This window comes from Mus pahari, chromosome 3 (assembly GCF_900095145.1).
Source record: "Mus pahari chromosome 3, PAHARI_EIJ_v1.1, whole genome shotgun sequence".
Lineage (NCBI taxonomy): Eukaryota > Metazoa > Chordata > Mammalia > Rodentia > Muridae > Mus > Mus pahari.
The window spans coordinates 148111912-148135259 of record NC_034592.1 but is presented as its reverse complement, the minus strand read 5'-3'; the positions used below and the strand labels follow the sequence as shown (position 1 = coordinate 148135259).

Sequence of the window (23348 nt, the reverse complement as noted above, 5' to 3'; positions counted from 1 at the left end):
GGCCGTAGTAGCACAGGTGTTGAGATAGCGCAGGCTCTCCTGTTCCTCCCCCTATCCCCAGGTGGATTATTCTGGACATCGCCTGATAGAGCTTTCCGTCTTCCATGCCCTTTCTCTGTGACCCTCTCCCCGTGGGGGTGGCATCTCGGGGGATGTTGAGATCCTGAGCAGTGTTCTTGAGGGATATCCTCGCTTTTGAGAATTAGTGATTTGATTGATTGGCATCTCACTTCCTCTTGACGTGATAATGAGACCATCGGGAAGGAGGTAGAGAAGATGACACGTTTGGAAACCTTCAGATTAGCAGGAGAGGGGCTTCTTAGACCTGCCCGTCAGGTTGTTTCTTGAATATCCTTAGGTGGTTTTAAGAGTCTGTGCTAAAATTCTGTGATGAAAAAAAAATCACACTTAAAACACTTCGATTGAGCACATCTTTTTGGGCAGATTTCCCAACGCAGGAGCTAAGTATGTGTTGGAAATACATCTGTGAAGGGGGCTGGGACTGGCCTGCCTGGCCTGGCCTGTGCAGGGAAGAAAACAAAAGCCTTGTAAAGAGGGACACGATGTCATAATGTCTGCATTGCTAGCCCCACCCCTATCCCCCACCCCCACCCCCAAAGCAGTGACTTTGGAAAATTGCCCAGACTTTTTGATATGCAGGAAATAGAAGGCATTAAATAAACAGTGGGGCGGGATCCTAGCTTCAGGCTGGGGGGGTGGGGGAGGTGTCTTCATAGTCTCCCACCTCAGTTTCTCCTTCTGTCAAACCTCACTGGCTTTCGTGAGGTGCATGTGATACCATATAGTGACTTCATTTAGTGATATCCCGCTATATGAGATGGTGCCCTTGATTGGATGAGTTTGCTGGATGGATGACAGCGTTTTCGAGATGAGAATGCTCAAATCCCTGTGATGACTCCGGGCGCCTTTTATAGGGCTATAGATCTTGAACCTAATAGCAGCCTAGGAGATGAGTCCGAGAGCGCCGATTAATTCGGCAGATGGCTCCTAGGAAAGACGCAGGGACCCAGGTGTTAGCACTGCTGCCTGTATAGACTTCGACGGTCACAATGTTCTCTGGCTTCTCCTCCCAGAATGCAAAAAAGAAGATGTACGGCTGCACGGAAGCCTTCCTGGCCGATGCCAAGTGGATCCTGCACAACTGCATTATTTATAATGGTGGTGAGTGGCTCGGAGGTTCCCAAGGAGGAGGGCGTGCCTCTAGCATGGCCGTCTCCGGCCTTTTGTGAAGACGTATGGGCTCTTCGGTGGCAGCACCTGCTGCTCTTCTAGACAATACGGGATTGGTTCCCAGGACCCATGTTGGGCCTTTCAGAACTGCCTGTAACTCCCAGATCCCTGGGGGCCGATCTGACTCTTCTGTCCTCTGCCACTTCATTTCGCCTCTCCCGTACATATAAGTTAAAAGAACCTTATAAATAATAAAATAATAAATAATAAATAATAAATAATAAAATAATAAAATAATAAATAATAAAATAATAAAATCAGATTTAGGTGGCTGGGAAGAGCTGAGTTGCCCTTTCCCAAGCCTGTGTAAAAATTCCAGGAGTCACGTCGCCTGTCTGTTACCCCAGAGAAGGTAGAGGCAGGGGAGTGTCCACTGCTCTCGGATGAGTGAGCTGCAGGCTCTGCCACAGAACACTTGGAGAGCTCTGGGTATTACATCATACAATTGGGAATGGGCTCAGATGGAGGAACACGACACTTAACTCCAGCCAGGATGGCCGATGTGGTGTGGGCTGGTAGGAGAATGGGAAATCCCCACATGTCTGCAGAGGCCGCTGTTAAAGGTCCCTTCCTGTGCGTTGTTGTTTGTTTAGTTGCCATAGCAATGTGTTATGTGTAGGTATGGATCCGTGCATACTCCATGCACATTCCGTTGTGTGCATTCGAGGGGAGGGGGCATGCACCTGTGTGTGAGGCTTGAGGTCAACCTCAGAAACCCTCCACCTTGGTCTCTGGTTGTCTTGTGGGACCGTGTCGCTCAGGCTTGGAGCTGGCCTGTTAGGCTAGAGTGACTGGCCATTGAGTCCTTAGCCTTTCAAGGCTAGCACTTTAATGATGGGACTATCTCCTCAGCCCAGCAAATTGACAATTTCTGAAAATGGCTACCAGAAAGACCATAGCCATTTGGCCATCCTGACCTCTCTGTATTGGTGCAGGGGAGAAAGGCTTGGCATCAGATGCCCAGCTCATTAGCTAAGAGTTCTGGTCGAGTCAGGGACTCTGAATTTTGACTCAATAGTCATTAAGTAAATGAGAATCATCTCAGCTGTTTTTCTGTAGTTTCTGGTGGAATCTTAAGGAGGCACCAGCCATTCTTCCAGGCCATGGTGTTCTGGAATTACCCGGTTGGGTAAGGCTCCTTTCTGCTAATTCTAGCCTTTAGAATGTCAGAGTACTTGAGGTAACTTATCTACGGAATTCCACACCAGCTACTGAGGTGCAAGATGTTGGCAAAGGTTGGTCCTTGGTAGACAAGTTTCAACCTTTAAATGGTGAATCTTACCGGGAGGGGAACAAATTAAAATATCACTAGTGTGTGTGTGTGTGTGTGTGTTTGTGTGTGTGTGTGTGTGTGTGTGTGTGACCCCGAGGCAGGCTGTTCACTGTTTGCCTGTGAAATAATACCCTTTTTCTTATTCCCCTAGGAAACCACAAGTTGACGCAAATAGCAAAAGTCGTCATCAAAATCTGTGAGCACGAGGTACGCGGTTCACGGCTCCTGTGGGAAGGGGCTCTCCTAGAGGCAGGACACCCCAGTGGGTGGCTGCCGTGACTTTTGTGTGCACTGTGTTATGCACAGCATCATGTCTCTTCAAGCAACATGAAAGCAGGAAAGAGGGGACCCCAGTGTTACAGGAGGAGCCCCTTAGTTCAGCAGTGAAGATGGGAGTAATCTTTAGGAAATTGTGGCCAAGTGCAGGGAATCCAGTTTCGTCAGTTCGTCAGGTTTGACCTTGGCCTCTACAGTTGGGATTGAGTCAGGTAGCCGATGACATCATTCACAAAGGAAGGTTCCATCTCTTCCTCCTTTTTCCTGTATTGTCTTTCTTTCTTATTGAAAATGGGGTGTCCTTATACATCCTGTATACATCCTGACTAGCTTTGAACTTGCTGCATAGGTTGGGCTGGTCTCTGACTCTGTAGTGCTGGGAGTAGAGGTATAACCACTGTGCCACCATTCCTGCCACATTGCCTGGCTGTGGTGGGTCGTTCCCCCCCCCCCCCTTCTAATTTGATTGTGTGGTTCTCAGGCATGAAATTCCCAGATAACAGCGTGTCGTGATGTCAAGAGATGGGGCCTTTCCACTAGTTGGTGGCAATTTTCTGACTGCTTCCAGGATAGCTATGGCAGTGTGGACACCGACCCGGGTGCAAGTGTATGGCACTGTGTGCCCTTCCAGCACGGGAAGGGCCGATTTTTAAAAGAATTATTCACTCATTCACTCATTCACTCACTTACTCACTCACTCACTCACTCACTCACTCACTCACTCACTCACTCACTCATTCATTCACTTATTCATTCATTCACTCATTGTGTTTATGGGTACCTTTGTATTTATGTCCATCATGAGGATACAGATGCCTGAAGTGGCTAGAGGCCGTTCTCTTAGAAATGGAGTTACCTGTGCTTTCAAGCTTCCCGAGGTGGGTGCTGGCAACTGAACCCAGGTTGTCTGCAAGAACATCAGCTGCCTTACACCTCTGAGCCACCTCTCCAGCCCATCTAACTAAATTTAAAAAGTATACATCTGTATATTTCCTGCAGCTGATCAGGGGACAGTAACACTTCACGGTCCTTCCTGGTTGTATTGCATTGGCAGCAAGTCTTGACGCACCCCTCACTCTTAGTCTTTGGAAGGAGGGGTACAGTGCTCCATCCCTCTTCAGTCCCCAGTTACGCTGGCTCAGGGGGACGGATGTGGGCTGAAGGATGAAGATGTAGCAGGTCACCTGCTACATACATGGGCCCTGGGTGGCACCAGGAGTCAGTGTGAGACCCCCAGTACCGGGACAATAATAGCTGCTAAGTATGTTGAGGAAACTCATAGGCTTTGGAGATCCACTGCCTGGGTTCGATTCTCTGCCGCTGTGGACCCTCAGTAGGATATTTGAGTTTTTAGGGCTTCATCCCTTTCTGCAGTTAAAATGAGATGACCGTGGTCTGATCTTGTCCCACTTGTGAGAAGCAAGTAGCTGCTCAGGCGTGGCAGACTTAGGCTTGGTTGTGTTAAGGTGTTGTGACCGTAGATGCCACAGGACATCCCAGTAGGCTCAGTCGAGTTAGCTGCTGCGTGGATTCTGTGTGTGTGTGGTTCATCATCCTGGAGTACCTATGAAGTGGTGCAGGGGCAGAGTGGCTTTTTTCTGAAGCCTCTGGGTTTGTCCAGGGTAAACTTTGACCATCGGTGGGTTCTAAGCTGTGCTGCTCACCTGTCCGAATATCATCTTAAAAGGGGACAGGACAGCCATGATGTGGCTGATGTTCTGGTTGTTATTAGTCAGCAAACGGAGCGTGTCCTGTTGTGAACCTACTATGGTCTCCGCACTTGGGAGGCGGCGGCAGGAGACTCTCTTGATCACTTTGAGGCCAGCTTGAGCTACCTGGCAAGATTCTATTGCTCTCTGCCTGCCCCGTAATGCAAAAGAACTAAAAGAAGAAAATCTGACCTTGAAATGAAAGTCCAAGCATGGAAAGGTGTGAGGGATTTAGTAGGCCTTCCAGATGGGGGGGGGGTGGAGCTGGGGGCTCCACACTCTAATGTATCTTTTGCTGTATCTTTTGCTTTGCAGATGAATGAAATCGAAGTCTGCCCAGAATGTTATCTTGCAGCTTGCCAAAAACGAGACAACTGGTTCTGTGAGCCCTGTGTAAGTTGGATCCGGTTCTTTTGTTTCACTTCTGGAACCTCTGGTGGGTGCCTTTGGTGGCTAGACCAAGATGACCCTTTCTGGGGATTTACGAGAGGAGACTGGGCAGCTCTAGTAGAAGCTGTTCTGGAAAAGTCAGGACCGAGGGGAGCTGAGCAGGCTTTGGTGGGCCTCTTGGGCGGAACTGTTCTCTCCCAGAGTCAAGTGTCCTGGTAACTGGGTTGACTCAAAAGGGGGACTGTGACAATTGGGGTGCAGACCATAGGATGCTGTGTCATTTTAAAGTCTGGGTAGTTTCTGTTTTATGACCCCAGATACACATCCCTGGGGGACTGGCTGTCTCTCCAGAGAGATTGTTGGTTTATGGCAGTGCAAAGCTAGCCTGGTAAACGCTTCTTCGACAGTGTTGGGCACTGACCAAATCCAGGACGTTTTAAGCGATGGTTTTCAGCCTTCCCAATGCTGTGAGCCTTTGATACAGTTCCTTCAGCCGTAAAGAATGTTCTGCTGCTACCTCCTAACTGTAATTTTGCTGCTGTTGTGGATCATAGCGTAAAATTGTGTTTTCCATTGATCTTAGCGGAGCTGAGACCCACAGGTTGAGAGCCACTGGTTTAGAGTTGGGCGTGGTGAGGTGGAATGAGAGGGTCTGAGAGAGCGGCGGGCTGGAGGGTTCGAAAAGGCAAGACCGGATAAGTAAAGGATAGCTCAGGCCTCTCCTTGCCTCTGGAGATAAACACCAGTGGAGCTACAGCTTGGGGGAGCTCCAGCACACAGTGTGGCTCTTGCAGCTTCTTACTTGTGTGTTACTCCACATTTTGTACAAACTTAGCACAGAGTAGGTGTTGAGTGTTTTTGCAGTGCCTAAAGAGGTGAACTTTTTGGGTCACCCAGGACCCAAACCTGATTCACTCTTTTGGCTTTAAGCCTCTCGGCAGCCCTGTCCAGGCTACACACCTGCCAGGGGGTCACCTTGCTTGCAGCTGTCTGCTTTTCACGCCTGGCTCATGTCCTATTTTGCCTTCTAATTTCTGTGATTAAACACACCCAGGCCGGCAGCAGCTTGGGGAGGAAAGGACTGATTTCGTGTTCTAGCTTCTAGTCCCTTATCCAGGGAACTTAAGACAGGACCTGGAGGAGAGCTGCTCACTGCCTTCCCGTGCTCCTCAGGGCCTGCACAGCTTGCTTTGTCATATGCCCCAGGACCACCCGCCCACAACAGAGTCAATCAAGGAAATGCCCGGCAGACCTGTCTACAGGCCCGTCCCATGGGCGCCGTTTCTTACTTGAGGTCCCCTCTTCCCCGTGACTCTAGCTTGTGTCAGGTTGACGAAAGCCCAATGAATCAGCCCAGGGCTGTGGCCTCCCGGCCTCCCTGCATTCAGATTACCTTTCAGACTTGAATGTGTGTCTTGCTGCCAAATATAACGCCAACCCTGCGTTTTTTTTCTTCTTCCAGAGCAATCCGCACCCTCTGGTCTGGGCAAAACTGAAAGGGTTTCCATTCTGGCCAGCGAAAGCTCTGAGGGACAAAGATGGGCAGGTTGATGCCCGATTCTTTGGACAACATGACAGGTGGGAGCTGAAAACAGGCTGCGAGTGGAACTTTGGGGAATGCCATCACAGAGTGAAGGTGGCAGAGGGGTGCTGGGTTGTCCTTAAAATCGAACTCTACCTTTTCTCGCTAGTGACTATGGCTGTTGTTTTTATATATTGTCTTACCAACCTGGGACCTTGTTATTGCAAAATGTTTTCTGGTTCTCCACCAAGCCTGGCGAGGAGGGAGGTTTTGTCAAGCATTTTGGTGTGTTAGCTTGAGGCATGTGGGGAAAGAGCCTCCCCTCCCTGGTTCTCTTGGATCTGGCTTCAGAATGGCTTCTGTGGCTCTGCTGTGACATGCTGTTTGATGTAGACTTATTTATTTATTCCTTTGTCTTCCTGGGGTAAATTCAAACCTCTTCAAACTGCTTTTAAAAGTAATGCTTTCAGGAACCTGAGGTAGTTTTCCCAGATTGCTAAAGGAGGCTCCTAGCATTAGACGGAGTACCTCCTCCCTCCCCATCCCCCTTCCTGTGTATCTAAACTGGGAAGTGACAGAGGGGATGATGTTTTGACAGACTCGAACCCTCCCTCCCAGCCTCCCCAGCCTCCCCTTTCTTTCCTGAACAGGCTGAGTGGTGTTATGGAGTCGCTCCAGCTAGTGGCAGCTCCCTTTGCTTGGCGCTCCGCCTGCCTGTGAACAACAGGTAGTCAGAGACACCACTTACCATGCAGGTTTCCTCATGATTAAATAATGAAGCAAAGGTTCCTTGGGAGTATGGCCCCACCCCCGCATCTTGAGAAGATGTAGGAATGCATGAAAGTTATGTGCTACACAGAAAATAGATTTTTTTTTTTTTTTTTTTTGGTGATAATCAGTGTCTGAAATAAGCATGCTCACTCTGTCAAGTTGGGCTTGGCTTAAAATTTTCCCACCCCCCTCCCTCTGTGGGGGGAGGGGCTCATGTAGCTTCAGCTAGTCTCAACTTGTGACTCTAGCCTCTTGATCCTCTTTGCCCACATCCTGAGTGCTGGAATCCCAGGCGTACACCTGGACACCTGGTAGTGGATCGTTGGGGATGGAACCCAGGTTCCTGTGGAATTCATCCTGAATGTCAGCATTCCTTCAGTTAAAGGAATGCGCTCCCTCAGGCTCTCTCCCATGGTGCAGTGCTTCAGCACGCAGGCAGACGCTTGTCCAAGCTAGGCTCCCTGTCTCCTATCTGTAGGAAATGCTTGGTATGACGGCCCTGGTGGACCTGGCTAGAGGGGCAGCGCCCAGTGAAGGGCTGTGTCTGGAGCTCCGGCTGTAATTAGTGGTGTGAACTGGTTGCTTTGGGGTGAGGCAAGTAAGAATTTGCTTTCTGTTTTTAGAGCAGGAGGAGATGGTGGCTGGCTGTGCCTTAGCCTGCTCATTGAAGAGCATTTGATGTGTTCGCCATCTTAATGGGTTAAGACTCTCCAGCACTCATCTGGTGGGTTTCTTTTAGGCAAGGTGGCCCCACTGTGGATGTGTGAACAGTCTAAGGTACCTTAATACCAACATTTTGGAGGCCCAAGGTATCCCCGTCCCTGGGAACTGGTGTGCACATTCTCCCCAGGGAAATTCTTGGTTCTGGGTGAGCAACCCTCTCTTTCCAGACAGGGTTTCTTCTTGTTGTTGGTTTTGTTTCTGTTAGCTGTTTGTTAGTTTTTCTGACAGCCCTGGTTATGATAGACTTTTGTTTGCTTTGTTGTTTGAGACAGGATCTCTCCGTGTAGCCCTGGCTAGTCTGTGGAACTCCCTATGTCGACCAGCCTGGCCTCAAACATTCAGAAGATCCGCCTGCCTCTGCCCTGTCCCCTGTGCTGGACCAAAGGTGTGCGCCACCACACTTGGCCCTAGACAGTCTTAGTCACTTCAGGCAGCCTCATCTGCAGCCTGCTGCGCAGAGATGTGAGGAAAGTGGTGATGTAGAGACCCGAGAGAGCCCGACAACGAACTCCTCAATTGGGGGCCCTGTGTGTGCTTGTGAGTCAGGTCAGGCTAAGCGACAGTCCAGAGCCCCGACTGGGACACCCATAGGACCTCCAGCAGAGGTCATGGGAGGCTCTGTAGACTCCACCTTCAAAGAATTGCTGCTTGGTTTTAGATCTATGTGCCGTGATCTAAAAGTATAGGAACTCTTCTGCCGAAAGAATATGTGGGGCTACAGGCACTTTGTCACCCTTTGAAGTACCTGCTTTTTACCTCAGTCTAACTGATGAGAAAACTGGGCCCCAGAGAGTAATGGCTTGCCCAGGGTCCCTCTGGGGGAAGAGCCTGGCCCCGAGGCTGCTGGGGCTCCACCCCCCGGGCTTTCTGTGTGAACAAATTCTCATTTCCTTTTAAGGACAAAGAGCTTATTCTTGCCTAGGCCCCTGGGAACCTGGGGGTGGCTGGACAGTTATGACCTTGAAACCATACCAGGGTAGAGTGGGACAAGGACTTTGGGCCTGTGGCCCCTGGCTGAGGGGAGGGTCCTGGTGCTGACTCATCACTGTGGCATTTGCTGTCTTGTTGCTCTCCTAGGTAGGAAATGTCCCGGGCTGGGGACCCGAGTGACTCTGACCTTTCCCTACGTAGCTCAGAGCCCTGTCTCTTGTAGGTATTTGGTTTCTGTTCAACTTCGGTCGGGTCCACCTGACTGGATATAAAGGTTGTCAGGTCCCAGCAGAGAGGTGGTGTCCCTAACACACACAGGGAGGGGAGCTGCTCCCCAAGGTCAGCTGCGTGCTTGGGGGTTCTCATGTGCAGCCCGGCTGTGTGCCGAGCTTTGCCTCTTCATTTCATCCTCAGATGTAGGGGTTCAGTGCTAGCTGTTGACGTGATGTAAAATGCTGTAGATGTATCCCCTCTGTTTCTCCTCAAAGATCAGGACAACTGGGCAGGACTGGATCCGGCGTCGTAAGTGGGCACTTCAGACATAGCTGCAAAGATGGTTCTCTTCTTGGGGCAAGAACCTTCTCTCCCCTGGCTCCCCCCACATCCCATGGCTTTATGCAAGGCTTCCATTTGAGGTCCAGGAACCCTTAAAGGTCTCCACAGAAACGTTGCGAACTAGGTTGAGGCTGTAGAGGGCGGAGTGCACAATTAGCAGAGGATGCTCGGCTGTCCGTTCTCCGCAGGAGTCCTGGTTGGGGTTGCTCTCAGACCTTCCCGAGGTCCTTGGGGGTTGTTGGGACTGGAGAAGTACCATGTTTCTTTTGGTTCTGGGTCTCTGCAAAGTGTCCTGGCGGTTGATGAAGAGGTCCCTGAAGTAGCAAGCTCTGTGGAGAGTCTCCGCCCCACAGCCAAAAGCTACTTAGTTAGTAGCAAGCGTTTTGTGGTGGTTCTCTTCTCAAATGTTACCGGGTGTGGCTAGGCGGTGAGGAGGCTGATGCAGAAGCGTCCTGAGTTGCAAGCCAACCTAGACAACGTAGTGAGATTCTGTCTTGAGTGAAACTGAAAGGTACACCTGCATGTGCAGCCCTGGGAGATCCAGGAAATGGGACCCTCTTCAGACCGTGGAGGACTCTGTTTTCCTTCCCTGGAAACAGCAGCAAACTGAAGGGATTATGGGATTACCCTTCTTATTTATTTATTTATTTATTTATCCATCCATCCATCATCTATCTATCTATCTATCTATCTATCTATCTATCTATCTATCTATCTGTCTATCTGTCTATCTGTCTATCTGTCTTATCTATCTATCTATCTATCTATCTATCTATCTATCTATCTATCTATCTATCTATCATCTATTTATTTTGGTTTTTTGATGCTCATTTTGTTATTCATCCTTGTGTGTGTGCATGGGAGTGCTACCGAGTTATGTGTAGAGTCCGAAGGACAACCTGAGGGAGGTGACTCTCCCCACGTGGGCTTTGCAGGAGCGGGTCGCCAGGCTTGGCAGCTGCAGCTCCACCCGCTGAGCCATCTATTTTGTTTCTAAGCCATTAAGATGGCTGAGTGTGCGGGAACCCTTTCACGTCTCTGGCTAAGTTTTGTTGTTAGTTCTATCCTTAAGACCTCTGTGAAGTGGATCATTCATTAACCATTCAAAACAAATCAATTATTTAAAAAGGAGGCCCCATATTTAAGAGTCTTGGCAGGTGCCCGCCAGGCTAATTTGGTTTGCATTAAGAAAAATTAAAAAAAAAAAAGTAAACTACCTTGGAAATGACTGAAGCTGACTCAGTCTTTCTTTCTCTCTCTCTTTTGCCGTCCTAGAGCCTGGGTTCCAGTCAATAATTGCTACCTCATGTCTAAAGAAATCCCCTTTTCTGTGAAAAAGACTAAAAGTATCTTCAACAGCGCCATGCAAGAGATGGAAGTTTACGTGGAGAACATACGGAGGAAGTTTGGGGTTTTTAATTACTCCCCGTTCAGGACACCCTACACGCCCAATAACCAGTACCAAATGCTGCTCGATCCCAGCAACCCCAGCGCCGGCACGGCCAAGACAGACAAACAGGAGAAGGTGAAGCTCAATTTTGACATGACAGCGTCCCCCAAGATCCTCCTGAGCAAGCCCCTCCTGAGTGGGGGTGCCGGCCGCAGGATCTCCCTGTCCGACATGCCTCGCTCCCCCACCAGTACGAACTCTTCCGTGCACACGGGCTCCGATGTGGAGCAGGACCCCGAGAAGAAGGCCCCGTCCAGCCACTTCAGCGCAAGCGAGGAGTCCATGGACTGCCTTGATAAGAGCACAGGTCAGCCCCAGTTGGGAGAGTCGGGTAGGAGGCCACTCGGTGCATTCTGGCGTCCCTGGATGCCTCCCTCATAGGTGCGAGCAGGCAGGCACCACCAGATCCCACAGATGAGGGAAATAGTCCTGAAGAAAGGCCAGGTGGGGCCATTCTTAAAGAAGTGGATGGTACTGGCCGGCCACAAACCCTGCAGGGCTCGAGGCCACTGTCACTGTCAGAGCCTCTTGGCTGATGACAGCAGCGCCCTGTGACTATTTTCTTCTCATTACGGTGTAGTTGAAAGCTTAGTTTTTGATACCTGTGTGTTAGGGTTGACTTAGATGTGAGGAGACTCAGAGGTGAAAATTGATCCCCCTTGCCTCCTTCAGGGCTGGCGTATCCAGCTCTGTGTCATAGTTTGGAGACAACACTGGTCGCTTAATTGCAGGACTCCCCCTCAGCTGATGTGGCTTTGGGGGATGTATTTAATGTCTTTATGCCTTAGCCTTCCCACCTCTACCATGGCAACCGTAACTGGCTACGCCGAGGCACCCCTATGTGTATGCTCTGTTGAGAGCACAATGAGACAGGACCCCACAGTAGGACAGCAGCAGCAACTGGGGCAGTGTTGACCATGGAATTCTTTTTCCTGGTGATCTCTAATGTGCTGACTACGAGGATCTGAGAAGAGATGCAATGAAGGGGTGACTTAAGGAATGGTCTTGGGCAGGAAGAGCCTCCTGTCTCCCTCTTCCACGGGCTGGGCTTACAGGTGTACCCCACCACAGCTGCCCCATTAAAACCTGCTTGAAGTTAGCACATCGTAAAATAAAGTGTGTTCGTGTGCAAACTCCCCTTTGCTCTCTTGTTCCGCATTTCAAAAAAAAAAAAAAAATAGAGCTTTATAGGAATCTAAGAATGGTTGTGTTTAATTTAGTGTCTGTCTTCCCTTGGGCGGGATCTGAGGCATCCAGCTTTGTGGCAAAATTCCTTATTCACTGGCAGATTTTTTTTTCTCCTTCTTTTTAAAGATGAGAACTTAGACTTCAAAGTCCCTATTCTAAAACTACACAACCTACTCAGCCCACCATGCTTGACACTTGCTAATCCTGTAAGGTGGCCATATAAGATGCTACTGTGACAGCACATGCCAGTGTGGTAACCCCAGCATTCGGGAGGTAGGGGCAAGGGGGATTAGGGAGTTCGAGGGTAGCCTTGACTACATGAGATCCTGTCTCAAAAATACTAAAATAATAACAACCCCCCCCTCAACCCTCAACAAAGAAAGACAAGGGTCACACTCAGATTGTTATACTCTCACAAATTGCATCCCTTGCTGAGTGGGCCTAGGGTAGTCACCGTAGGTGGTAGTTCCGTGCTTTGGTCGTGGCTGTGGCTCTGGACATTGAGAGCTGAGTTCCAATAAAGCTTAACTGGGGTTGGTTGGTGGGTAATGAAGCTTGAAGTTCTTCTGAGTGCACGCTTGAAGCACTATTGAGTTGGGCTGGAGAGACGGCTCAGTGGTTGAGAGCCCTGGCTGCTCTCACAGGGGAGCTGGATTCAGTTCCTGTCACCCACAGGGCTCCTCGCCATCTGTAACTCCATTTCCAGAGGACTTGATGTCCTCGTCTGACCTCGGGCACCAGGCGTACACATGGTGCACAGCCGTAGATGCAAGCAAAATGCTCACAAATATACTCACACAGGAACAAAAGAGAAAGAGAACTACTGAATTTTTTTTTGTGTCCCAACCCCAATGGTCTATACTCTTCTTAAATGGCAGGCCACACAGGGGCAGGGGACAGATTGGGCCCAGAGGCTCATGGGTTCAGCATTGCCAGCTCTCACTATAGTCCACAAAGTCCAGAAGGGACTCTGTCACATGGCAAATCCTCCTAGCCCAGCCCTAAGGCCTGGCCCCGCTTCCTCCTCCGGCTGCTCCTTCCCGTCCTCTGCTGTTAGCATTGATGGCAGACTCTAGTCAGCACAGGGTGAGGAGGCTCTTCATACTCAGACACCCCCACAGGCAGGTATAGCACAGTTGGGATCAGGCTGGGGTCCCTCCAGAATGTCAGAAAACTTTATCATGCTATCCAATAGAAAAACCACACAAGCAGCTTTCAGAATCCAGAGTGCCCGTTATGTGTATGTGAGCATGTGCAAGTATGAGAATTTAGAGCCTTCTTTCCCCCCACTTCCTTCCCCCCCCCTTTTTTTTAAAGATTTATTTATTTATTATATGTAGGTACACTGTAGCTGTCTTCAGACACTCCAGAAGAGGGCATCAGATCTTGTTACAGATGGTTGTGAGCCACCATGTGGTTGCTGGGATTTGAACTCCAGACCTTCGGAGGAGCAGTCGGGTGCTCTTACCCACTGAGCCATCTCACCAGCCCCCCCCCCCCTTTTTTTTTCAAGACAGGATTTCTCTTTATAGCCCAGGCTGGCCTCGAACTCAGAAATCTGCCTGCCTCTGCCTCCCGAGTGCTGGCCTCCCTTTCTTTCTAACAGGGTCTCACTGTCCTTAAACCCACAGAGATTTGCCCGCCTCTGTCTCCCTGGTGCTGGGGTTAAAGGTGTGTAGCCTGTGCGCGAGAGGTCGTGCATGTGTCTATGTGTGTTTGAGCGCACGGGTACATTCATGTGAAGGTCAGAGGACAGTTTACAGAGGTCAGGACTCTGCCTCTACCACGTGTGTTCTAGGGGACTGAACTCAGGTCATCAGGTTCAGTGGCTGGTACCTTATCTGCTGGACCATCTCACTGGCCCCAAGACTGTAATTTTCTTTAGAAGATTCAGTAGCCCATCCTGTGTCTGCTGCCCCTACGAGCAGATTCAGGTCCCCAAGCAGCCCCTGTCCCGCACACATGGGACAGCCACAGCCCTGGGCCTCTAACACACACACACACACACACACACACACACACACACACGGACGCGCGCGCTCATACACACGTGTGCACACACACATGCATGTGCATGCACACGTGCGCGCGCACGCACACACACACACACACACACACACACACACACACACACAGACCACTTGGGCAGGCGGGTTTCATCAGCCGGCAGCATTTGCTAACTCTCTCCTGGAGTCCCCATTGAGAATGCTAACATGTGATATGGCACCGTCCTGAGCCTACAGACCCCTCTGAGCTAATGGTGCTTTGGTCTTGGCTTCCCGCTATGGGCTTGCTGTCAGGGAGGTAGCGGAGAGTGTTTCCACAGACTCTGCTTGATTGTGAAATCAATAGTCGTCATAAAATGGCTGTCCGTGACAAATACTAAGTCACTAACGAACCCTCCCTCCTATGGCCAGCTCTCCTGAGGAATTTACATGGCGTGCTATTAAACCTCAGGCACTTACCCACAGTCACGGAGTGGGGTGGGCTGGGATCGACAGGTGATGGGGTCAAGGGACAGCAGAGAACCTGTTGTGGCCTTGACCTGCTCTGAGCTTTCTGCTCCTGTGCCCTGGTGTGTCATGCTTCGCTGGGTGGCATTCACACTCAGGGTGTACATGTGTGTACATGTGTGTGCGTGTATACACGCTCCAGCACGTGTGTGCAGGGCAGAGGGCATCTTGCTGTTGTCAGTTTTTACCATGTTCGTCTCAGGCATTATACTCAGGTCATCTGGCTTGCTGGCAAGTGCCTTTACCAGCTGAGCCTCCTTGGTGGCCCCAGGTGACCTTTGATTGGAGGTAGCACTACTGGTCTATTTTATTAAAGTCCCCCAAGGCCTGAACTATAGTGGCATGGGACTTTTGGCTATTTGACTCTGACACAGTATGGTCCAATTGCTGCTACAGGGGAAGCCTTGAATATACATATACATACACACACACACACATACATACATGTGCCTACTGTCCATCCTTTATGTATTGGTGTGTGTCCCTGTCCTCTAGTATTCTTCTGTTGTGCTAAAACACCATGACAAGCATACATATACTGCAAACAATGGCTTTACCCTTGGCTTTTTCTTTTTTTCTCAGAAGAGGAGTAGAATCCTCTGGGCTGTGCTGTGTGCAGTTTCTCCTCTGTTTACAATTCACTTTTTTCTTTTCTTTTTTCTTTTTTGAGACAGCAACGGGAAGGTCTCACTCTGTAGCCCCGACTAGCCTGGAACACACTCTGAAAACCAGACTGGCTTTAAAATAATTAAAGATTTATTTATGTTTGTTTTTATGCATCTGGGTGTTTTGCCTGCACCCATGCATGCTTTTTCGCCTGCAGAGGCAGAGGAAGGCATCGGGATGCCCTGGTACTGGAGTTACTGATGGTTGTGAGCCGCCATGTGGGGGCTGAGAAGCAAGCCCAGGTCCTCCGTAAGAGCAACACGTGCTGTTAACTGCTGAGCTGGCTCTACAATCCCTTAGGTTAGATTTGAACTCACAGAGAGATCTGTGACTGCCACCAGAGTGCTGGGATTAAAGGAATGTGCCACATCTGACCTAATTTTTTCCCCCACTATACTTGGGTTCATTTGTGCCCGTATATGCATGCATTGTGCGAATTCGTCATTGCTACATGTACGGTGGTCAGAGGACAAACCTATAAGAATCAGTCCTCCCTTCCATCATGTGGGTCCCAGAAATGTAAGGCACCTCCAATCCTAAGACTTGGTGGCAAGCCCCTTCATTCACTGAGACATATAGTTGGCCCACCTTTTTAGGTTTTGAACTTGACTTTCAAAGAAACATGGTGTACTGGGTGGCTTTTCCTGGGCGGTGGTACCTTTATTTTCTGTGTTTGGGATCCTGTCGCCTTTCATGCTGGACCTCCTCATCACATCTCTAAAGGTCCAATTGGAGCCCTGTTTAAACTCCTTGTTTATGACTGAGTGCGCAGCTAGAGAGGCCTTGGTTTTTATCCCCGGGGACAGTCCATTCCCCAATCTTTTTTTTTTTTTGAGGCAGGGTTTCTCGGTGTACCCCTGGCTGTCCTGGAACTCACTCTGTAGACCAGGCCGGCCTCAAACTCAGAAATCTGCCTGCCTCTGCCTCCCGAGTGCTGAGATTAAAGGCGTGCGCCACCATGCCCGGCTTCCCTGAATCTTTTTTGACTATCACAAACAGCAGTGAATGAATTATTTAAAACGTTCTTGCAGTAGTGATTCTACGTAAAAATGCCTCATTTGGGAGCTTGATGTCTCAATAAAGGGCTTGTCTTGTGAGCCTGGGGACCTGATTGGCTGCCCGGCAGCCGGGTAAGAATTGGAGGCGAGAGGCATGGTGTGGTGCATGTTTGTGACCCCAGTGCTGGGCAGGAGGCGGCTGGGTCCCTCGGGCTCCCCACCAGCTAGCCTAGCCTGCTCTGGGGGTAGTTCCAGACGGATGAGAGGCCTTGGCTCAAAACTGGAACAAGCAAACGCTAAGGAGGGATACCTCAGGCTACCCCACGTTGTGTGTTCAAATACGCACACGTGCCCTTTCCGCACCAACAGGCATACACACTCACACTGCGGCTCACTCGTTCTCGTCTTTTGGTGTAACGAGCCCTCCGTCCCGGCTTCTGTTTCTTGCAAGTAGTGTGGAAATTACAGTGGCCTCCCCAGCAGCACCAGCCCTCGGGGAAGGAAAGGCTGCCTGTCTGCTACGAGGTCATGCAGTCTGCTAATCCCTGTGGGAAAATGGATTTAATATTTACCGAACGGCACCCTCAGTTTTTTTTTTTTTTTAAAGTGTGTTGTGCGCTGACCTAGTGGACTTGGAGCTAATTGCTGCTCCAGGTTCAGTTCCAGAGGAAGGAAGGAACGTCCACATTCACTCCATGATTCAGGTGCTTCTCAAGTCATTTGAGGCCAGACTCTAACTCCTCTCTTATTTATGTGTAAAGCTTATTATTATTGTTTTTTTAAAAAAGTGCTTATGCGTACGAACATCTCGGTCGCATGCATGTAAATGGGTAGGCACACCACGTGCACGCGTTGCCCATGGAAGCCAGAAGAGGATGTCAGATTGCTCAGAACTTGTTACAGGCAGATGTGTTTAAAGTTCATGTGAGCTGGGCTGTGATGGCACAGGCCTTTAATCCCAGCACTCAGAAGGCAGAGGCAGACATGTATCTGAGTCTGAATCCAGCCTGGTCTACAGAGTGAGTTCCAGTCTAGCCTGGGCTGCACAGAGAAACCCTGCCTTAAAAAAACAAAAATTTTGTGTGGATTAGTTCTTGCTTACATATATGTCTACAACACGCGCAAGCCATGCCTCCATAGACCAGGAGAGTGTTAGATTCCCTGAAACTAGAATTAAAAATGGTTGTGATCTGACATGTGTGTGCTGGCTCCTGAACCCAAGTCCTCAGTAAGAACGGCAGCCATTCTTAACCTCCGAGCCACCTCTCCAGTCCCCAGATGATAATTCTTCATGGTGGGGATTTTCCCATTCCTTGTAGGATATTTCATAACATCTGGCTTCTGTGGCATTAGATACCTGCTGTTTCTGCCCACATCCCTGGCCACGGCTGGTAGAATGAAATGCGTGTGTTGCCCAGTATGTGCTGGTAAGGGCGGCACACGACTGACGTCCACTGGTCTCCATGGAGGAACGCTAGTAAGGAAATGGAAGTCGGCGACAGACAGCAAGCGCGAATACTAACACTGACTGCTGGATGCTCAGTGCTCTCAACGCCACCGACTGCTTAGAGTCAGTGTCGCTGTAACCCGATGTGTGTAGATGTTTTTTGTCAGCCCTGTCAGGCTGTCCCTCTTCCCAAGGGAGCCGCTGACAGAGGCACCTTACCAAAAGTCACAGCTAATCAGTAGGGGCTTGGATTTGAACCGTAAGTGTCCACCATTGACTGAGCCCAGGACTGTCTAGTTTTGAGCCTTTCCCTTATACTAAGAATCAAATCGCAGGACTGGAGGAGAGTTGCTCGGGGATCACGGGCGCACCTACTGAGGATTGCTTCCTAGAACTCCCACCTCTTTGGTTCTGAGGGATCCAAGCCTTACTGGCTCAATGGGTACCTGGACTCACACATACCCTCAATACACATGGAGACATGCAGAACCAGAGTCGTACCTACCCAGCCAAACGCAGAAGCTTTCTTCCTCAGAATGGCTCTCCCTGCAGGGCTGGCTGGCTGGCCAACTGATATGTAGCTGGGATTACAGAACTGCGCTACATTTCTGTAATTTCTGATGGTGTCTTGCTTCCTACCCTCCTGGGCCATTTCGTGACTTCCTGTCAGGAACAGATCTCCCTGGCATCTCCTCACTTCAGGTGCTGCCTTGTCAGGGCTCAGAAGCGATGCTGGGCAGTGCGTGGGGGTAACCGGCCAGGACTTGGTTCCTCCCTGTTCAAACACCTCAGGCATGGGAACATGGTCTGTCCTTCTTGTAGGAGTTTGAACCTCACTGAGAACAGAGATAATTTGCCAACATCTCTATTCCTCCACCCGTTGCTCAGCTTGCTTTTGTGTACCCTGAGAAACTTGAGCCAGGGTCTGGACCTCCCGAGGGCTGGTCAGAGACGTGTGGGGCAGGCTGTGAACCATCCCCAGACTCTTACCAATGGCTGCCATGCCAACGTGCTCCTGACCTGTGAGTACGGCATATGAGGGGTTTTGCTCATTGCTTAAACCCATGAGTGGGTCAATGCAATTTCAGTGGCAGCCTAGCCATTTGACTCAGAGCCTGTGTTTGGTGACTGCCCTTCGTTGGCCGTTCATGGCCGCCCATCTTCCCAGTCCCATCCAGGACCCTGAACAGTACTGTAATGAAGCACACCGACCCCCTTCTCTCCTGTCCCCAACCCTGACCGAGTGACCGAGCGACCCTGGGAGCTTTATCGTTTTACTGATTTGTAAAGCCAGCTTTCTAACCCTGACATACTTTTCTAGCTTCTCCAGCCTCCACCAAGACAGGGCAAGCCGGGAGCTTGTCTGGCAGCCCAAAGCCTTTCTCTCCGCAAACGCCGACACCCATCATGACGAAACCCGACAAGACTTCCACCTCCACCACCGGGAGCATCCTGAACCTGAACTTGGGTCAGTGGCGTGTGTGTGTGTGTGTGTGTGTGTGTGTGTGTGTGTGTTGTGTGTCTGGCAGCAGTGACCACTTCTAGCCTTTGTCCTTGAATGTCTCCTTTCTCTCTGCAGAAAATGTAAAGGCTTTGGTGGGTAGAGGGAGGTGAGGGGAGATCAGGGGGAAGAGGGTAAGGAGGGCTTCCTTGAGCAGATCCTTGGCTTGCAAAGGTGTTTTGCCACAGTATCCTGGGCCAGTCTTCACAAGTAATTCTTGGAAACCAGTTCCACCCTGTGCAAATACATGTGACGGAAGCAAGTTTTATGAGTCTTACTGCTTTGGGTTGGGTGTTCTGATAGTTTCAATTCTCTTATGAACATGGGTGCATGGCCTATATGAGTGTCTGCTCACCACATGCTTGTCCCTTGCCTGTGGAGGCCAGAAGGCATGAGATTCTGCAGAACTGGAGTTGCAGATGGCTGTAAGTCACCATGTTGGTGCTGGAACCCAGTCCTGAGCCTCCAAAGTACAGCCAGTGTGCTTAACTGCCGAGGTATCTCTAACTATGTCTCATTTTATAAAGTGTGAATTCTTTCATCTGGATTGAGCTTGTCTTGTAGCTCAGGGCCTGGATCTCAGGATCGATCCTCTTTACCTTCTAAGTGTAGTTATTGGCATGAGCCACCAGGGCTGGCTCCACTTGGTATGGTGTGTATGTGTTTGAGACAAGGTCTGTGCACACAGTTCTGGTTTACAGTTAAATTTCTATGCAGCCTGGGGTGGCCTGCATACCAGGGAGCCAAGATTAGAATTTCTGGGATCCTTAAGGTTGCTCATGTAGGCCTGTAGTTTCCATATTTCTGAGTAATTGAATGCTGCCACCTAGTGGCTACAGATGGGAGGTTCAGCCTTACGTCTGCTGCTTATGATGACACCCAGCCCCAGTGGATCCCCTGAGGTTGAGAGCTAGGCTTAGAGGGTTCAGAAGGAGCAAGGGCCCTGGGCCACTGGAACAGGTAGGGATCAGTGGAGGGAGGGGCAGGGGCAGGAGGCCACAGAGAGAAGCCACTGCCAAGGGGTTGTGATATTCTGGACACCGAACTGAACATCATGTTGAGTTCACAACACCATCCAAGCCAGGCCACTTGTTCCCAGGGTGACAGGACCAGTGGCCACCAGGTGCAGTTCAGCTTACTCCCTTGCCTTATGGCTGCAGCCTGGCTGGAGTCGAACAGCCAGGGTCCTTGCTAGGACTCTATCCAGAGCCACCAGCTGGCTCCTCGTTTGATTCAGAAGGGACCGGATTTGCTGACTCGGGGACATTCGTTCTAGAAATGTGATTTCTTTTCTCAGGGCTTCCTCCCACCTTCACGCTCTGATCAGAAGCTCTGTAGAGCAGAGGCGTTCTCATGGTGACACTTCCATTCTGCCAACCACGCCTGGCAGGAATAGCTTCTTCCGCAAACCACGGAGCCCACTGGGCATCCTTGTGATATCCTGGGTCTTTGAAGCGTGAGATGTGGGTACAGCTGTGGTGGCTCAAAGGTGGCTCTGGGGAATCCATGATTTTTGTCCTGTGGCCCCTCCACCCCCATAATCCCTTCTAGGGTACATATCTTCATGTCTCATTTCAGTCAGTCAGGTTGAAAGCATTGGCTAGGTGGGTGGGTTCCTACTGTGGGACTTCAGTGTCACAGGTAGGGACTCCACCAGGGACCCTGGGGAATGCTGTGCGTGGGAGGGTAGGTTGAAGGGAGAACGAGAGCGCGAGTGATTCTGTATCTGCTCACGTGCCGCGAGAGAGTACTGGAGACTGAGGGTGAGAAATCACTGTCCAGCTAAGCAGGGCTTTGTTTAAACCAGCACACGGAGAAAGCCAAACTGGCGACACATGAGGCAAACCAGCGATTGCCTGGGTCGGAGCAGAGGCAGGTCTATTCCAGGTTTCGACTACAGATTTGGGGTTGATTCTTTAATCCCCTTTCCCATAAGGTAGGGTCTCACTATGTAGCCTTGGCCGGCCTTGAACTCGAGATCTGCCTGCCCTTGTGTCCTGAGTGCTTGGATTAAAGGGCCCTCCCTCCCTCCCTCTATCTTTTTCTCTCACACACATTTTTGCATGAATCTGTGGAGGTCAAAGGGCAGCCTGAGGAGCAGTTCTATCCTCTCAGGTCCCAGGGCTAGACCCAGGCTGGTAGGCCCCTTCGATGGGCCTTTTCTTTCTTTCTTTCTTTCTTTCTTTCTTTCTTTCTTTCTTTCTTTCTTTCTTTCTTTCTTTCTTTCTCTCTCTCTCTCTCTCTCTCTCTCTCTCTCTCTCTCTCTCTCTCTTTCTTTCTTTCTTTCGTTTGTTTTTGTTTTTTTGAGACAGGTTATCATATAGCTATGCTGACCTCACCATATAGTCAAGGCAGGCCTTGAACTTTTGGCCCTCCTGCTTATCTTTGTGTCCATGGACAGGGGCAGCCGAGGAAGTTGGCACTCCGGACAATGCCAGTGTGTCCTTGTCCTCCGGCAATGGTGCAGCCAGCCTTAGGAAGAGCATCACTATAGGTCAGAGCCTCCATCTCCATCCCTGTCCCCCAGGTGACTTTGCCACCTGCCTTATCTCTCCTTTATGTATCTGAGGTCTGAGTCTCATCCCTGGCTGGAGCAAGCACACAGTGGGGTTTTTACACCACTGGACCAGTGGGACAGCACTCCCCACCACTAGGGCTAAGACTACCTTAGCCCCATGTCCCCATGTCCCGTCATCAGTACTGATGCTGAGCACCTCAGGAACACCTGTAATCATATTCCCATCCTGTTTCTTTGTGCTCACCCCAAGGTTCCTTGGCTGTACCCCTGGTTTCCTTTTCCTAGAATGAGTTGCTGTTTAATTGTCAACCTAGGAATAACCCCCCCCCCCCCCCCGCTGTTTCAGCATTCCTGTTTATCCCGGTGCCATTTGTGGGTGATCTGGAGCCTTCATTCGTATGGGCATGCAGTAGTTGTCCATTCCAACATAGCTACAGTGTAGGCATTTCTGTCCGTGTGGGAGGGAAATCCACAGAAGGGAAAGGGAGGGCCAGAGTCCTCCCAGGCTTTGCTCACATTTAGAGATGCTGCCAAGTTGCCCTGTGATGTCGTTGTTCAGCTCTATGCCCCTCACAGAAATGGAGGAGCGTGCCTTTATCCAGCATGGCTATTTGTTCTCTCTGGCTTCCATTTATAGCGGGAGCTGAAGCATTCAAAATGCTGGTAGCCTAGGGGAGCTGGAATGCATCCCAGCCTAGAAGGGCGGTCTGAGAAGAGCGACTGCTTTCTCCTGCAGAGGAGAGGCACACCCCAGCCTGCACTCCAGGATGGATTATTATGTCTCCAAAACCCTGGCCTTAGACTTAATCCCGAGCCCTCATGCGTTGGGTGCTCTGTTCTTAGGGGATAAAATAGCTCATTGGCCAAGGGATGCCTTATGTTGTACAATGGGCACTTAGGACTATCCTATTAGAGTTTAGCCTTTGAGACATAGACACACACAGTAGGCAGAGGCTGCCCTGTGCTGGGTAGGCACACCCAGCCCTGGCAATCACCCGCCCTCCTGTGGGCTTACAGTGGTTAAGGCAAACTGTCTCCTGGACTTATGTTTGGTTCCCAACCTCAGTGGCCCTGAATGCCCAGCCTGGGTTCTCCAGACCGCCTGAGGTATTGGCTTTAGGTGCTTGGGGACAAAGGTGGAGGAGGGAGGATAGCTTCCATCTTTCTCTGGAAGATGTAATGTTTTCTCCTCATCTCTGAAAGCCCCCAGACACATGGAGTGGAGGCCATCAAGGTGGGTGATAGGTCCAGAAAGCAAGAACAGACCTTCAGGTGGGACTTGCTCCCCTCTGGATCATATACATACTATTCCAGGGGATCCTAGATGTACACGAGAACACGCGTGTGTGCACGCACAGAGGTCGTGTCTCAACTTGCTGTGAACATTTGCTGCATACATATGTGTGTCCATGGTCTCGTGTGTTGGGGGGGCAGATTCTCTCTCAGTGGGGGCCATCATTGTGGTAATGAATGGGTCACACCTCTTTGGGGGCTGGCAGGGACTGCGAGGTGCTGAATGATGTTGGGATGCTGTGTCACAGGAAGGGGCCTGGCTGGGGCCAGAGTCAGAGGGACAGCTCCTGTCCGGCTCTCAGATTGCTACCGAGTGGCCTCTCTTGACAGCGGTGGAGGGAGGCCCAGGGTTTGTGGTAACAGAGAGGCAGCTT

The 23348-nt window shown here is 50.4% G+C and overlaps 1 protein-coding gene across 13 annotated transcripts in view; it reads left to right on the top strand.

Moving 5' to 3' along the window:
- The window catches only part of Zmynd8 (zinc finger MYND-type containing 8), a 102344-nt gene that overhangs the window by 45907 nt on the left and 33089 nt on the right, over positions 1-23348 (top strand). For all 13 annotated transcript variants that reach the window (XM_029535731.1, XM_029535720.1, XM_029535724.1 and 10 more), the window contains 6 exons: positions 1095-1182; positions 2676-2731; positions 4825-4902; positions 6362-6477; positions 10676-11157; positions 18984-19130. In XM_029535731.1, coding sequence (XP_029391591.1) covers positions 1095-1182; positions 2676-2731; positions 4825-4902; positions 6362-6477; positions 10676-11157; positions 18984-19130 — 967 coding nt within the window. The remainder of the gene's footprint in view (positions 1-1094; positions 1183-2675; positions 2732-4824; positions 4903-6361; positions 6478-10675; positions 11158-18983; positions 19131-23348) is intronic.